Raw genomic sequence first — 14,566 nt, forward strand, 5'->3', positions numbered from 1 at the left:
TTTTTTTTTTTTTTTTTTTTTTTTTTAATGTTTCTTTGATCAAAACTTTAGTTTTTTTTTAAATAAAAAATATTGAACTACAAGTTTGAGTAAGAATTGATTAAAGATAAGAATATCAATTTTATATAAATAAAAACATACTAAAATCTCTTTTAAAATATTAAAACTTTCAAGTTTTCAAACAGTCTCTTTGTTTGAACAGATTTGTAGTTAAAAATAAACACAAAGATATTTGATGATAGTATAAAAATGGCAATTCTCAACAGTTTTGCTAAGAGATTATTAAACTTAACAGAGAATCTATATAAGTGAAAGTGTGCCTGTTACTTCCTGGATGTATACGTTGCTTTATTTTTCACTCTTGTGAACTAGACAAAGAACAAATGAGTCATACAGCAATAACTTCTGGATTAAAGGTCATTCTTAAGAAAGCTTTGTATAATCTATTAAGATGAAACAGGCCGATAAGAGCAATAATTACAAGATGGTCGTGTATAAGTATTGTATTTATTTTAATGTCACAAACGTTTCGAGATCCTAAGGATTGGACCTTCTTCAGTGTGAATTAATACAAAGTGATCTAGTAAAATAGAATTAAAAATAGAAAACACGAGAGTCGCACAGCATCTCAAAACACAGCAGAGATGTTATAAACTTAGTATTCAAAAACTGTATCTAAAAAAAATCTGTAATAAAAAAAACTGTATCTAAAAACTAGATCACTTTGTATTATTCACACTGAAGAAGGTCCAATCCTTAGGATCGAAACGTTTGTGACATTGAAATAAATACAATACTTATACACGACCATCTTGTAATTATTGCTCGTATCGGCCTGTTTCATCTTAATTGACAATTTCACGAGCGAACTATTAATTTGTATAATCTATTTGCGATTTAGGATTCAGATTCTTTGTAACTCTAATTGTATATATCATGAAGTATTTTATCTTTTTATATCTATAATAAATATCTATAACAAATGTAAAAATAGTCTTGCATATATGTGTATTTTAATAAAATTGAAGCAAATGAATAAACTGATTAAATAAATGATTATAACAGATAAGGAGAATATAGGAAGAAAATAATATAATCATCACTAATCATATCACTGTTTGTCATTTTATCCGGTTATAACAAACAACCGCACATTACACGACAGTTTCTCAAGATGGTGACATGGCTTCTGTTCATACATTTGTTATTGACCATGTTCAGCAGACTGAGCAGATCAGTGAGCGCTTAGTGATTCTTCAATATGATTGGTTTCTACACTTAGATCCATTGAAGATTTAAAGGCAAGATTCAATCATATTAAAGAATCACCAAGCGATCACTGATCTGCTCAGTCTGCTGAACGTGGCCATTGATACACTGATGAAGATCTAAAAGACAGGTCGAATCACGTTTGTGATTTCATATTAATCAATAAAGACAATACATCAACACCTAGTATATTGCTCGTGCTGCCTTTTCTTCAACTTATAATATAATTAAAATAATATAATTTATATAAGTTTCATGTTTCTGTTTTTAGTTCAGTAATGTGGTCTTCCTGTTGCTTCCACCCGTTCTGATGCACTTGTTTAGAGATTATGGACGCTTTGTGAATCCGGGGATTCACATAATTTGGTTCTTACTAATGATAGTTGGACTTAGCAGTGCGTATTTTCACGCTACTTTGTCACTAATAGGTAAGAATCTCACTCACAGGTTCTCTTAAGTGGAAGAAATAATAATTGCATGACCAAAACGAAATTAATCCATATTTGAATTGAAAAATGTCACATTACGAATGATTTTAACAACAATAGGTCAACTATTGGACGAATTGGCCATTCTGTGGGTGTACATGGCAGGCTTTTGTATGTTCTTTCCGCGAAGATATTTTCCAAACATATTTCACAACAACAGAAAGTTGTTATCCATATGCGCAACGTTACCGACCCTGGTTGCCACCGGCCTGGCCTTGATACATCCGGCTGTAAATGCTTTTGCGTTAATGAGTCTGGGCATACCGGCGTTTGGATTCTTAATCATAGAACTGAAGAGGTAACTTATTTTTTTATGCGTATAAGAAATTGTGTGTGTGTCTATTATAAAGATCACGTACGTGAAATTCATAAAAATGTTTAAATAAAGGACCACGTCGATGAGAGTATACAGACTGGGATTGCGATGTGGCGCTGTGTGGATTCTCGCGGTGGTTTGTTGGTTGAACGATCGTCTGTTCTGCGACACGTGGCTGAATCTGAATTTTCCTTACCTCCACGCGCTCTGGCACTTGTTTATCTTCATTGCGAGTTACACCGCAGCGGTGCTTTTTGCATACTTTGCCGTGCGGGACGAAAAGCCGCAACAATCGCCGGTACTCAGATATTGGCCCAAGGACGATTTTGAACTCGGTATACCGTATGTGACTATTCGAAGCTACATGAAGTTAGATTACAATTCGAAACACATTGCCTCAGATATATAGCTGTATCTTGGCTAACGCTCTGCAATTATCAAAGACTGTAATTACTATATATCGTTATGTGCAATATCTGAGTTATTTTTACATTTAAAGGTCTGAGCACAAGATAGAGAAAATATTAGGAATAAGAATTAGAAATAGAGGAGTTAAATGTGCTATACAATGACAAGAAATAAAATATAACATATGAATACAGGAAGTATTTGTCATGGCTCCATAATATACAGCCTATATTTATATACATTTATATGTTATATTTTATTTTTTCGCATTGTGCATTACATTTAACCTTTGTTTTTAAAATTTCTATTCCTGTATATAATATTTTCTCTATTGGAGCTTTAGACCTTAAGGCCTTGCGCACAATAGATAGAAAATATTGGGACTTGGAAGAAATAAGGGCCTGAGCGCAATAGAGAAAATATTAGGAATAAGAATTAGAAATGGAAGTTAAATGTACTATAGGATAAAAGATCCCATTACTGTCACCTGTCCAATTACTGTCACTCTAAGCTATTTTATTTAAAATATTAAATAAATCCTAAAAAAGTAATTAAAAAGGCCGATACGAGCAGTACATATAGGATGATCGTGTATAAAATAGAATTCTTTTATTCAAAAAACAGACGTTTCGATCCACAAGTTTGGACCTTCTTCAGTGTAATGTGTTACATTAAATTAAAACAAACTAATAATTCACAACATCACCACAATACAATCAAGTGATGTCAATCGAGTGAAATACAAAACTGTGTACTGTTTGAATACTGTTTCATGTTGTGAATTATTAGTTTGTTTTAATTTAATGTAACACATTACACTGAAGAAGGTCCAAACTTGTGGATGTCGAAACGTCTGTTTTTTGAATAAAGAATTCTATTTTATACACGATCATCCTGTATGTACTGCTCGTATCGGCCTTTTTAATTACTTTGAACCCTTCACGAGCGATTGATTGATTAAATCCTAAAAAGTTATGCATGAAAACAATCTAACATAGAATTTTAAGTGCAATTAATATAACGAAAAATCCAGCACTCAACATTCGCGTCTCATTTCTTTCATTTTAGGGGTGACAGTGATAGCTCTCGCATCGTTCTTTTTTAATTATTACATTTATAAATAAAAACAGAGATTTTGAGAGACGGTATTATTTTGTTCCTTATATTAGAGACGTCGAATGATATCAGATAAGAAGAAAAACACATGTTTTTGATAAATAAGTAGTAAAAACAATTCACTAACGCCAGAGTTTATTATTCAGATGACAGTAATTGGGTGTTTTACCCTTTACAATGACAAAAAATAAAATATAACATATAAATACAGGAAGTATTTGTCATGGCTCCATAATATACAGCCTATTAGTTATATACATTTATACGTTATATTTTATTTTTTCGCATTGTGTGTATTACGTTTAACCTCTGTTTTTAATTCTTATTCCTAATATTTTCTCTATTGCGCTCAGGCCCTAAGGAATTAGAATTCTTTCTTTACAAAACAATGTAATAAATTAACGCATCATAAATTAAAAAATAAGAATTTGGAATAATCAATCTATTCCGTTTTCTTGTTTGATGTAACATTATTTCACAAATTCCTTTTCTTAATATTTAATAAATTTATTTTTAATATTTTCTCTATTGCGCGCAGGACCTGAGTCAATTATGCGGTAGAGTCGATATTAATTCTATGAATACAAAAAAGACATTTTTTTTTGTACGAAAAATTGTATCCCTAGTGATTATGTTGCAATATCTCAGAAAAAACATCGTTTATTTGATGACCTGACTGAAATTGTAAAGCTAATGTTAATTAATAGACAAATTTATGTAATATACATAAAAGAAAAAATATTTTACTCGGTGATGATTTTTTCTCTCTAGTGATATTAAATACCAAGGTACTTATATATATACTAAGATATTTCAGCCTAAAAATCTGAGAAACAGATCTCTACAAAAAGTGGTGCGTGTAGATTTGTGAAGATATTTAATTTTATGTAATAAACGATACGTGTAGCTCTGTAAAATACAAAACTCGGAAATGTTAATTGTACATATTAACGAATTAGGAATGTTTATAAAATTATCATATGACATTGTGATACGTATTCTTGTTAATTCTTATATAAAAGAACTATTTTGCAACTACATGTAAATCATACTATAAAACAACGTGTAAAAGTGCATTTTATATTTTATGTATTGCAACATGTGTAAAAATATAAGAGCGTACTTAAAACCTGATGTACTGAAAATAATTCGCATTACCATATATTTGTGCAATAAAAAAATTTAAACTAATGTTACTTTTAATATTCAATCTAATCACAAATAAATTGTAACTGTAACTGTAATTAAATAAAATTGTAAAAATCTCGAAAAGTCCAAATTGTTATAACATACTAATCAACTTGAATACAAATAAATGTGTGTATACACACAAAAATTTGTATATTTGTATATAAATAAAAATATTCTTTATACATACGTGTATGTATATGAAACTAGAAAAATTTTCATAAGTTTTTAACATATTCTTAAACTTAATTAAGAATTGGGAGACACATTTTCTTCATATTCTCCTCTAAAACACATAACATTTTTGTCGGTTTCGTGAATTTTCACCTCGTATAACAATTCCGGATTGGGCATGAGTTTTTTGAGTTCTTCAAAGATATAAACAGCAATATTTTCTGTTGTTGATACTGTGTTTGCAAAATAATCCACTTGCTTGTCTATGTTTTTATGATCAAACCTATCAAGTACCGCTTCTTGCATATATCTTTTCAAATTTGTCAGGTTCATAACCATTCCCGTTGATGGATCTATAGGTCCGCGAACGGTTACTTCGACTGTATAATTGTGTCCGTGTCCAAAAACATTGTTGCATTTTCCATAAATTTGCTTGTTTTCTTGCTCGCTCAGAAAAGGACTAAAAAAATAAAAGCATTAAAATTTCAAATAAATTAATTATCTTTTGTAGTTTTGATCTCTACATTATTTTTTTTCATAGTTAATTCAAGAAAGTACCTGTTCAAGCAATGGCAGCAAGATATTTGTTCTTTTCGCGTTAAATAAGCAATCGGTGTTTTTTTACAATGTGGTTGATTCATTTCTCGAGTAATATATCAGAAACAAATATCTAGATTAAAAAAAAATATTAAATTATTATTTTAATATATTACAAGATTAGAGTAAATAATAATGCGTGTAGTTATAGCTCCAAGATTTTTTTAAAAATATAAAGGTGTTGTTAATGGCTGTTGAAGCGAACACAGATGACGGTGTGTATGTTGTTGAATGAGTTTTTATTGAAAGTAAAGCTTTCGACCTTTGTATCAGGTCTTTTTCAATACGATTACTACAAAATTTGAAAGATTTTACAGAACAGAAATTTCATTATATAGAAAAAAACTGTGATAACAAGTTGATTAAAAACTTACAAAATAATACAGTAATGGTCCTGTTCCTGATCGTCGGGTCCTGTTCCTGCGATATTGAACACTCTAGGCGACACGTTGCGATGACCATTACTGTATTATTTTGTAAGTTTTTAATCAACTTGTTATCACAGTTTTTTTTTATATAATGAAATTTCTGTTCTGTAAAATCTTTCAAATTTTGTAGTAATCATATTGAAAAAGACCTGATACAAAGCTTTACTTTCAATAAAAACTCATTCAACAACATACACACCATCATCTGTGTTCGCTTCAACAGCCATTAACAACACCTTTATATTTTTAAGATTAGAGTAATAATAATTTCTGTCAACATTAAGCTATTATTTAAAGTAAAATTATTTATATATATATATATATAAATATATTTATGTATATATATATATATATATATATTTACAAGATGTTTGGGTAAAAGCAAGCCAAAACACAAGAGATGTTAACAAAACAAAAATGTATAATATAAAAATTAATTAATTTTGTTTAATTTTGTTTATACACTGATGAAGATAAACACGATTATAAATTTTTTTAGTATTCAATAATCACGCGAACGATCTTGTGTTTTAATTCGCATCCGCCTAAACATCCCGTTTTATCATCTCACGAGCTTGTTCAATTGTTATATATTTATTTGTTGTAATATTTACTTTATTTTACATATGCGCGCGTGCACATCACACTTCGAGACGATCAACAAGCTGCTAAATTGTCAAACGAAACAGTACGCGCTGTACACGTGACATGTCAAAAAATCAGGTGCGAGCTGGGCTGCGTTCGTTTTTTACTGAAAAATCTATAGTACACGTGACACGAATCTATAGATTTTTCAGTACTGCCAGGGTTACGTTCCAAAATCCTACCTTGGTTACTAAAATGCTATATTTTACGTCACGTGTACTATAGTTTTTGGTTATCAAGGTAGGATTTTGGAACGTAACCGAACACAGGGCCCTGCCTGGGGTATGTTCCAAAATCCTACTTTGGTTACCAAAAACTATAGTACACGTGACGTGAAATATAGCATTTTAGTAACCAAGGTAGGATTTTGGAACGTACCCCTGAAGCTCCGTGGTTGCTTAAAGCCGGGTTCACACGTGCCGCAACGGTTGCAGCAGCAGATCTCGCGAAATTGGCGTCAATCCTATTGGTCGATCGATTTGCGCGAGTTGACAATCGATTCCTCACAAAGTCACAGTCAGAGGGCTCTTTTTTTTTCGTCGCTCTCTCGTGCTCTTCGTACAACGATGACGGCAGCTCTCGGTTCGAGTTTACTCGGAAACGTTCGCTCGCTGTCCGTCGACCGTCGTGTGCGTTTTGAGTAAATTCACACGTTTTTGCGCACGCGACAATTTTTTTCTCTCAATTTTCGCGGATTCTCGCACACACGACGCACTTGGCACACAAAAAAAAAATCCTCCAAACTGTGATACGTACGGTAACTTCGTTTGAGTATCGCACGCTCTCTTGTCACTTTGATGTCATTACATACCGGTAAACGCCCTAACATCCGCAGATATTAGTCATTTAATGGAGCTGATGATATGAGAACGATCTAAAAAAAAAAAAAAAAACAAAAAATCAGAAACAAGGAAGATACTGTTCAGACGGAATATTTTGCGCCGAGAGATGGACAGCAAAGGGAGAAAGATCATTGTCTGCGACAATGGAACCGGAGTAAGGCTCGCTTTTTCTCTCTGCAAAAAAAAAAAAAAAATTTACATACATAACGCGGAAGAATCTGCTGCTAAAAACAAAAAAAAAAAGTCATACAGAGCTAGACAGTTTTTCAATTGCAGTTTGTCAAGTGCGGATACGCCGGTGCGAATTTTCCGGCCTATATATTTCCATCCATAGTAGGACGACCCATTATCAGAGCTGTCAATAAGATTGGTGATATCGATGTGAAGGTACACGCTCATTTTTTTTACTTAAAAATTCATACTCATCGAAGTCAAGGTGTAGGATCAAATAAACGCAATTTCGTTTCCAGGCGTAAATACGTGATAGCGTTGATAACACAGTTTGCTGAAATAATATTTTTTAAAAATAATTAAAAGGCCAATACGCGAGCAGTAAATAACAGGATGTTCGTGTATAAATATATAAGTCTTTATTCCAAAAAACACATACGTTTCGGTCCTCAAGTTTGGACCTTCTTCAGTGTAATAAACATTCAATTTAAAAAAATTAAAATTAGATCACAACATCACTAAAATATAAAGTAAATGATGTCAATCGTGTATGACAACGAATTACAAATACTGTGTACTGACGAAGTACTGTGGTCAGTACACAGTATTTGTAATTCGTTGTCATCATTTACTTTATATTTTAGTGATGTTGTGATCTAATTTGTTTTTTAATTGAATGTTTATTACACTGAAGAAGGTCCAAACTTGAGGACCGAAACGTATGTGTTTTTGGAATAAAGACTTATATTGTTTTATACTCTATTATATATATTTATAAATATTATATTTATAATATTATTATACTATTATATTTATACACGAACATCCTGTATTTACTGCTCGTATCGGCCTTTTAATTATTTTTAACTTTTCACGAGCGATTGATTGATAATATTTTTTTTCTCTTCTTAATTTAATTTTTCTCTAGGTTTTTAATTGGTAACGATCATAAAAATGATAATTGACGAGCATTTGAAACAATATGTTCTTTTTTTTTTTTTTTACAATTAAATGTACGGTTTGATATTTGATTGTAATTAATTTAGTAATTTAAATTTGATATGTATAAATCCTTAAAATTGTTAAAAAATATATATTTCGTGGAACTTGATTGATATTAATAAGAACAAATTGTATTTTCAGCAAGAATATTGCATTCGTGTAAGTTCACTATATAATATTACATCGTGTGTATCTCTTCCTTGTCTCTCCCTTTCCTAATGCTTGAATCAGATTGAAAATAATCCACGCTGTTCTACTGATATAAATAAAAGCGAGTTTGAAATACTAATGTTTGTTAACAAGTTCCAAGAAGGTATATACATTTGAAATATAATATCCGAACATTATTCTCATAATAATTTTTAATATATAATAAATTTGTATAAATTTAATATATAGTACACAACTTTTTCAATGTAATATTTTTTGTAATTTTTTGTTACACATAAAAAAGCAATTTATATATATGTTTTTTTTCATATAAGAAACAGATCTTTTAGAAATTTTATAAAATACACATATTGAACTTGTATTTCACTAAAATGTAATGTTTGCTTTTATTTTACATAGTTATATACTTGTAAATCTTTCATATGATTCCGCAGTTTTTTTTACTGGAGTGAATACTTACATATATATTGCTCTTATAATTATCTAATGTATTTGTGTGCTTACATTTGCTCTCATAGGATGTGCTTAACATGCCTGTAAGTTTATTGTTTACATTGTTATAATACTATATATACATATATATCTATTATTCTTCAATAATTCTTAAATAAAAAAGCATTTCTCTTTAGATTATATATATAGCAGTAGTATATCTAATAAACGCAGACAGAATTTTTTTCCAAAATTGTTGGACGTACATACATATTTCAAAACTAACTTACTGTGTGATAATATTCAAATTTGAATTTTTTGTCAAATACTCCTCACAAAAATATTTAAACTTTCTTTTTATCATACATGTAAATTGAATAATTATTGATATAAAATATATCTAGGGTGTACACACACACACACAGTTTGCTAGTCAGCATCAAATTAGACTTTCTATGCTGTCCTAGTAAATTATTTTGTCGTGATATATGTAAACTAAAAAAAGTAATAATTTCTTTATATATATATATATATACTGTATATATCAAGTATATATACACAGTATATAATATAATATACAGAATTTTAATAATCACATCATTACTACAGGACTTAATGGTCGGCGATGAAGCGAGTAAACTTCGTTCTATGTTAGAAATAAGTTATCCCATGCAAAATGGAATTGTTAGGTATGTATACACCTTATATCCATGTGTAAAAGACTTATCTCTCTCTAATATTGAGATGTTGTGTTATCAATGCTTGACATGGTTGACAGAAATTGGGAAGATATGTGTCACGTGTGGGATTACACATTTGGTAAGGAGAAGATGAACATTAATCCTAGGGAATGTAAAATTTTATTAACTGAACCACCGATGAATCCTATTACAAATAGAGAGAAAATGATTGAGGTATATTTTGTAACACGTGCAAACAAAAATTGAAAAACTTGCGTGATCAAAGAAATTGGATAATCATGAGATTATATGATTTTTCAGGTGATGTTTGAAAAATATGGGTTTGCTGGAACGTACATCGCGATTCAAGCAGTACTGACGCTATATGCTCAAGGTTTAATAAGTGGTGTCGTCGTAGACTCCGGCGATGGTGTCACGCATATTTGTCCCGTATTTGAGGAATACGCTCTGCCACATTTAACTAGACGGTTAGATATAGCAGGACGCGATATTACTATGTATTTAATTAAATTGCTGCTGCTGCGCGGTTATGCGTTTAACCATTCAGCTGATTTCGAAACTGTTAGAATGTTAAAAGAAAAATTGTGTTACATTGGTTACAACATAGAGACGGAAGAAAAGTTGGCTCTTGAAACCACTGTGTTGGTGGAATCTTATACCGTGAGTAGAATATTCGATTTTTTTAATTTTACAAATTATTAATATGTTTGTGACGATGTATGTTAGTAAAATTATAAAATATTTGTAACGCTCGCGCGCGTGTCGTATACTGAGAATCGCTTTATATTTTCAAGCTTCCCGACGGGCGTGTAATAAAAGTTGGCGGTGAGAGATTTGCAGCACCGGAAGCTCTTTTCCAACCGCATTTAATTAACGTCGAAGCGCAAGGTATAGCCGAACTGGTGTTTAGCACAATTCAAGCGGCCGATATCGATATAAGAACCGAGCTGTACAAGCACATAGTCTTGAGCGGAGGTAGTACAATGTATCCAGGTCTTCCGTCAAGATTAGAACGAGAAATCAAGCAACTCTATCTTCAAAGAGTATTAAAGAACGATACCACGAAATTAAATGTAAGTACGCACTTTGCATATTTTATAAAAATTTATTATACTAAAACAGTACGCTCGCATTGCAAATATTTATTTGTATAAAATTATTATTTTTTATAGAAATTTAAAATAAAAATTGAGGACTCACCTCGACGTAAAGATATGGTCTTTATGGGTGGTGCTGTGTTAGCGGAGATAACAAAAGACCGAGATTCCATGTGGATAACGCGAGAAGAGTACGAGGAGAAAGGTCTCAGTGTGCTAAAGAAATTAGGCTCTTATCACAAAGAATCATACGGGAAGTCGTCGTAACGTAGGTTACAAGGTTTTTAACTGGCAATCAAGTGTTTTTATACCTAAAACAAAAAAAAAAAAAACATTGTTCTTGAGAATTGCTCTTACGCAGTAGGATTTACGCAAACAATTTGTTGTATAATTGTATAAAAAAAAAAAACCGAAACATTTTAAAAGACTTCCTAGTTGTAATAATATTAAAAAACTTTTAATACATTGTTTTCGTAAACATAAATAAATAATTTCACACAACTATGATAGGAAAAAGATTTTACAAAATACTACGTTGTTAAAAAAAAAAACGTTGAATATATGCACAGCAAAAAATATTAGTAAACAATAATAATAGAAAAAATTCATTTAACATTTTTCATATTATCGAGTTAAGATATGTATAGTATCGGACTTGAACGAAACAATATTGCATTTTCAGTGTATTTATAACTCTCAGGTAATATCATAATGGTATCGATTAACGTGTTTTTTTTTCTTTTAATTTTAAAATAATTTCAGTAAGAATTTTTAATTTTAATTACATGATACTTATAGCAAAGAAGCTCATTCCTTTTTTTTGTTTGTATTTTATCAAATTTTTTCGTAGAAAGTGTAAATATCCCATTAAAAGTGTAAAAAAAAAAAAAAACAATCTCACTCAGTGTAAAACTATCTTTTCATTATGATAATACAGCTCGTAAGCAAACTCAGCACTTGACTCAATCGTTATTTTACACTCATTACATGTTGTGAAATATATATTTCAAAGACACAAGGTGTCTGAAAAATTTTGACTAAGTCGAAATGTGAAAGTAGATTATTACTCGCGGAGTCCGGAAACCATCGGTTTTCGGATCGCGCTTATTGGATCACATGTGTTAATTAATCACTCAATAACTATTGCAAATTTTCAAAATGATACATGACTTTTCGGATCAGACTAATCCAATTTACACATACTTTGGTTTGGTCAAAATTTTTCGGGCCCTGTGTACGTACATATATATATATATATAACGTAAGAGAACAATCATTAGAATCTGTTGTTGATTAAAATGTTTAAATAAGCAGATTTGTAAATATGTAATATTAACATCTCTTTTTCTTATTATACTAGTGAAGTACACAGTCAAGTACTATGACATAAAACTGAAACCAAAAACAGATAAAAGTTCAATTTTTTTTTACAATCGCAGTGCAAAGTATTTTACAATAGAAAAAAAAGTTTAACATTGATAAATGTTTACTTTTCATTGTGTTTAAAAAATCAGTTTTATAAGAAGTGTACATAAATATTATTTACTGCATGTTATATAAGAATTTGCAAGCGTTTAGTTTCAACTAGTATAAATTATATTAAATTACATAGTATTTTTTATATAACATGTGAGAGATATATTAAAATATGGCGTTAGTTCAATACTTTGTTATGAAATATATTATACATAAACGAGATTTTTTACATTTATTTTTTATTTTTATTCTGTTATTTTTGATCACAAAACACTTAAGCTTCTTTAAAAATTGGATAGTTTGCTCGCACATTTATTGCACAAAAGTGTCTTAAATATTACATTTTCATCAAAAAATTATTACTTTAAGAATATTGTTTTCAAAATATCACATGATAATAATGACAAATAAACTAAAACTATTTCTAAAAAAGAACATTTGTTATATATGTTTAAATTAATTTTTTTACACTTCACAACTTGAGTGAATAAAAATAAATTTGTTTCATGAAATGATAAATGACTCTGTATATAAAAAAAAATTCTTATTGTAGGATTAAAAAGTAATTAAAAAAGCAGAAAACTAATAGTTAATTTTATAATAAATCTACAACAGTCTTTATTAATTTTTTTCCACGTGACCTTTATATTGCATAGTCAATGTACACAGCTTTATGTATAGATAAAAATAACAGTATAATCTGTATCATACAAGTTCAGCATTGAATATAGCATATATAACAAGAGATAATTGTATATGTATTCAATATTTTTTGTTGAAGATTTGTACAACTGGGTTTTTTTTTTTTTTGCGATAGCGTCCTGTATAACAAACAGATTGTTGTACAAAGAGGGAAGAATAATTATAAACGGTGCTATATATATGTATATATATAGTCACACGCGTGCTTTTCATTGCATTACAAAGTTACTTATCCATTCAATTATGTATAGGATCGCTATACACTTATTTGTGTGCCGCAAATAATCTTCAATATAAACGCATTTATTCGCAAGCTTTATATAAATCAATTAAGCCTGACACATAATGCTTTTTTCTGCTGAATCATATATATATATGAGCGTTGCAAACAATTTGACAATTTTGTTCAAATCCACAAATCACAATTGTGATCAGTTCTTGGCGCTCATGCGATCATCTAGTGTGAGAAAAAAGCATCGTGTGTCGCGGACTATCTTGCGCAAATAAAAATGGAAAAAGATAATATACAAAAAAACAGTTTCCTTCTTCGCTCACATTCTACTAGCCGTAATTTTTTTTTTTTTTTTTTTCTACAACTTGCTACAGTATGTAACAATACAAATTATTATTTTTTTTTTTTTTTACAATAATTACGTGAAGACACTTTGAGATAATGAATAAGGAATTGGATGGAAAACATTAAAATGTTTTTTTTTTTTGTTAATCATATTCAGAATGTGATTGGCTTGGTTTTGCACTGATCGATACAAAAATTGGTGAAACGCTTAAGGAACTTTGGATACTCCCTTTTGTAAACGGCTCGCAAAACGGACGCTGGAGCCCATCCGCCCGGATTTACTGAAATGTAAATCAAAATTTATAAACATAAAAAAAAAAAAAGATAATAATTTCAAAAAAAGTTACATATATTTAAGTTCTTTAACCCATTTGCATCACAAAGAAAAGTCAAAAAAATTCGTTCTTATCACCAAAATTTTTTTTACTGTATTTAAATTTTAATGAAAATGTTACAAAATATGAAAAATAAAATCAATATTGCATAAATAAAGAATTTGGGTATTTTTCTGGTATAAATAATATGCGCTTTGGTGATAAATGCCAAAGTAAAATGCGCGCATATATGCGCTTATGATGCAAATGGGTTAAATAAGATAATAAAAAATTTCAAATTTTTTTATAAACATGTATACGTGTTTAAAAAAAAAAGTTTATCAAATTCTCAGTAATGTGATACCAAAATATTCTTTGAATATATCTTCATCAAATATATCTCTTATTCTCTTTAAATATTCTTTAAATATACGAAAATAAATATATATATA

The 14,566-nt window shown here is 29.8% G+C and overlaps 4 protein-coding genes across 10 annotated transcripts in view; 2 read left to right on the forward strand and 2 right to left on the reverse strand.

Annotated features, from left to right (window-relative positions):
* Window positions 1-3,045, forward strand: part of LOC109858913 (alkaline ceramidase) — a 3,888-nt gene extending 843 nt beyond the window's left edge. Inside the window, exons 1-4 of one of the 2 annotated variants that reach the window (XM_020436622.1) lie at window positions 1,291-1,399; window positions 1,541-1,697; window positions 1,818-2,055; window positions 2,146-3,045. In XM_020436622.1, the coding sequence (XP_020292211.1) occupies window positions 1,580-1,697; window positions 1,818-2,055; window positions 2,146-2,482 (693 nt within the window). In that variant the 5' untranslated portion in view covers window positions 1,291-1,399; window positions 1,541-1,579 and the 3' untranslated portion in view covers window positions 2,483-3,045. Of the gene's footprint in view, window positions 1-1,290; window positions 1,400-1,540; window positions 1,698-1,817; window positions 2,056-2,145 lie in introns of those variants that run through there. The other variant, XM_020436621.1, reaches the window with a different exon arrangement.
* An 884-nt stretch (window positions 3,046-3,929) lies between these two features.
* On the reverse strand, window positions 3,930-6,739 carry LOC109858947 (6-pyruvoyl tetrahydrobiopterin synthase). Of its 2 annotated transcripts, none has more exons than XM_020436682.1 (3): window positions 6,599-6,739; window positions 5,518-5,629; window positions 3,930-5,419 (listed from the first exon to the last, which is right to left on the reverse strand). In XM_020436682.1, exons 2-3 carry the CDS (start codon window positions 5,598-5,600, stop codon window positions 5,035-5,037), a joined length of 468 nt encoding a protein of 155 aa, XP_020292271.1. In that variant the 5' UTR covers window positions 5,601-5,629; window positions 6,599-6,739; the 3' UTR covers window positions 3,930-5,034. The 2 variants fall into 2 exon arrangements, with proteins under 2 accessions (XP_020292271.1, XP_020292272.1); XM_020436683.1 differs by lacking the exon at window positions 6,599-6,739 and adding an exon at window positions 5,931-6,019.
* Window positions 6,740-7,162: 423 nt separating this feature from the next.
* On the forward strand, window positions 7,163-11,552 carry LOC109858945 (actin-related protein 2). Of its 5 annotated transcripts, none has more exons than XM_020436678.1 (9): window positions 7,163-7,386; window positions 7,465-7,625; window positions 7,748-7,858; window positions 8,786-8,803; window positions 9,857-9,936; window positions 10,026-10,161; window positions 10,249-10,608; window positions 10,743-11,021; window positions 11,121-11,552. In XM_020436678.1, exons 2-9 carry the CDS (start codon window positions 7,578-7,580, stop codon window positions 11,310-11,312), a joined length of 1,224 nt encoding a protein of 407 aa, XP_020292267.1. In that variant the 5' UTR covers window positions 7,163-7,386; window positions 7,465-7,577; the 3' UTR covers window positions 11,313-11,552. The 5 variants fall into 5 exon arrangements, with proteins under 5 accessions (XP_020292267.1, XP_020292268.1, XP_020292265.1 ...); XM_020436679.1 differs by having other exon boundaries at window positions 7,163-7,381; XM_020436676.1 differs by having other exon boundaries at window positions 7,163-7,625.
* A 1,737-nt stretch (window positions 11,553-13,289) lies between these two features.
* Window positions 13,290-14,566, reverse strand: part of LOC109858940 (collagen type IV alpha-3-binding protein) — a 6,815-nt gene continuing 5,538 nt past the window's right edge. Inside the window, exon 8 of the mRNA XM_020436668.1 lies at window positions 13,290-14,081. Within this exon, the coding sequence (XP_020292257.1) occupies window positions 13,954-14,081 (128 nt within the window). The 3' untranslated portion in view covers window positions 13,290-13,953. The remainder of the gene's footprint in view (window positions 14,082-14,566) is intronic.

Source organism: Pseudomyrmex gracilis, unplaced genomic scaffold (genome assembly GCF_002006095.1).
Source record: "Pseudomyrmex gracilis isolate BER0280 unplaced genomic scaffold, ASM200609v1 scaffold_230, whole genome shotgun sequence".
NCBI classification, from domain to species: Eukaryota; Metazoa; Arthropoda; class Insecta; order Hymenoptera; family Formicidae; genus Pseudomyrmex; species Pseudomyrmex gracilis.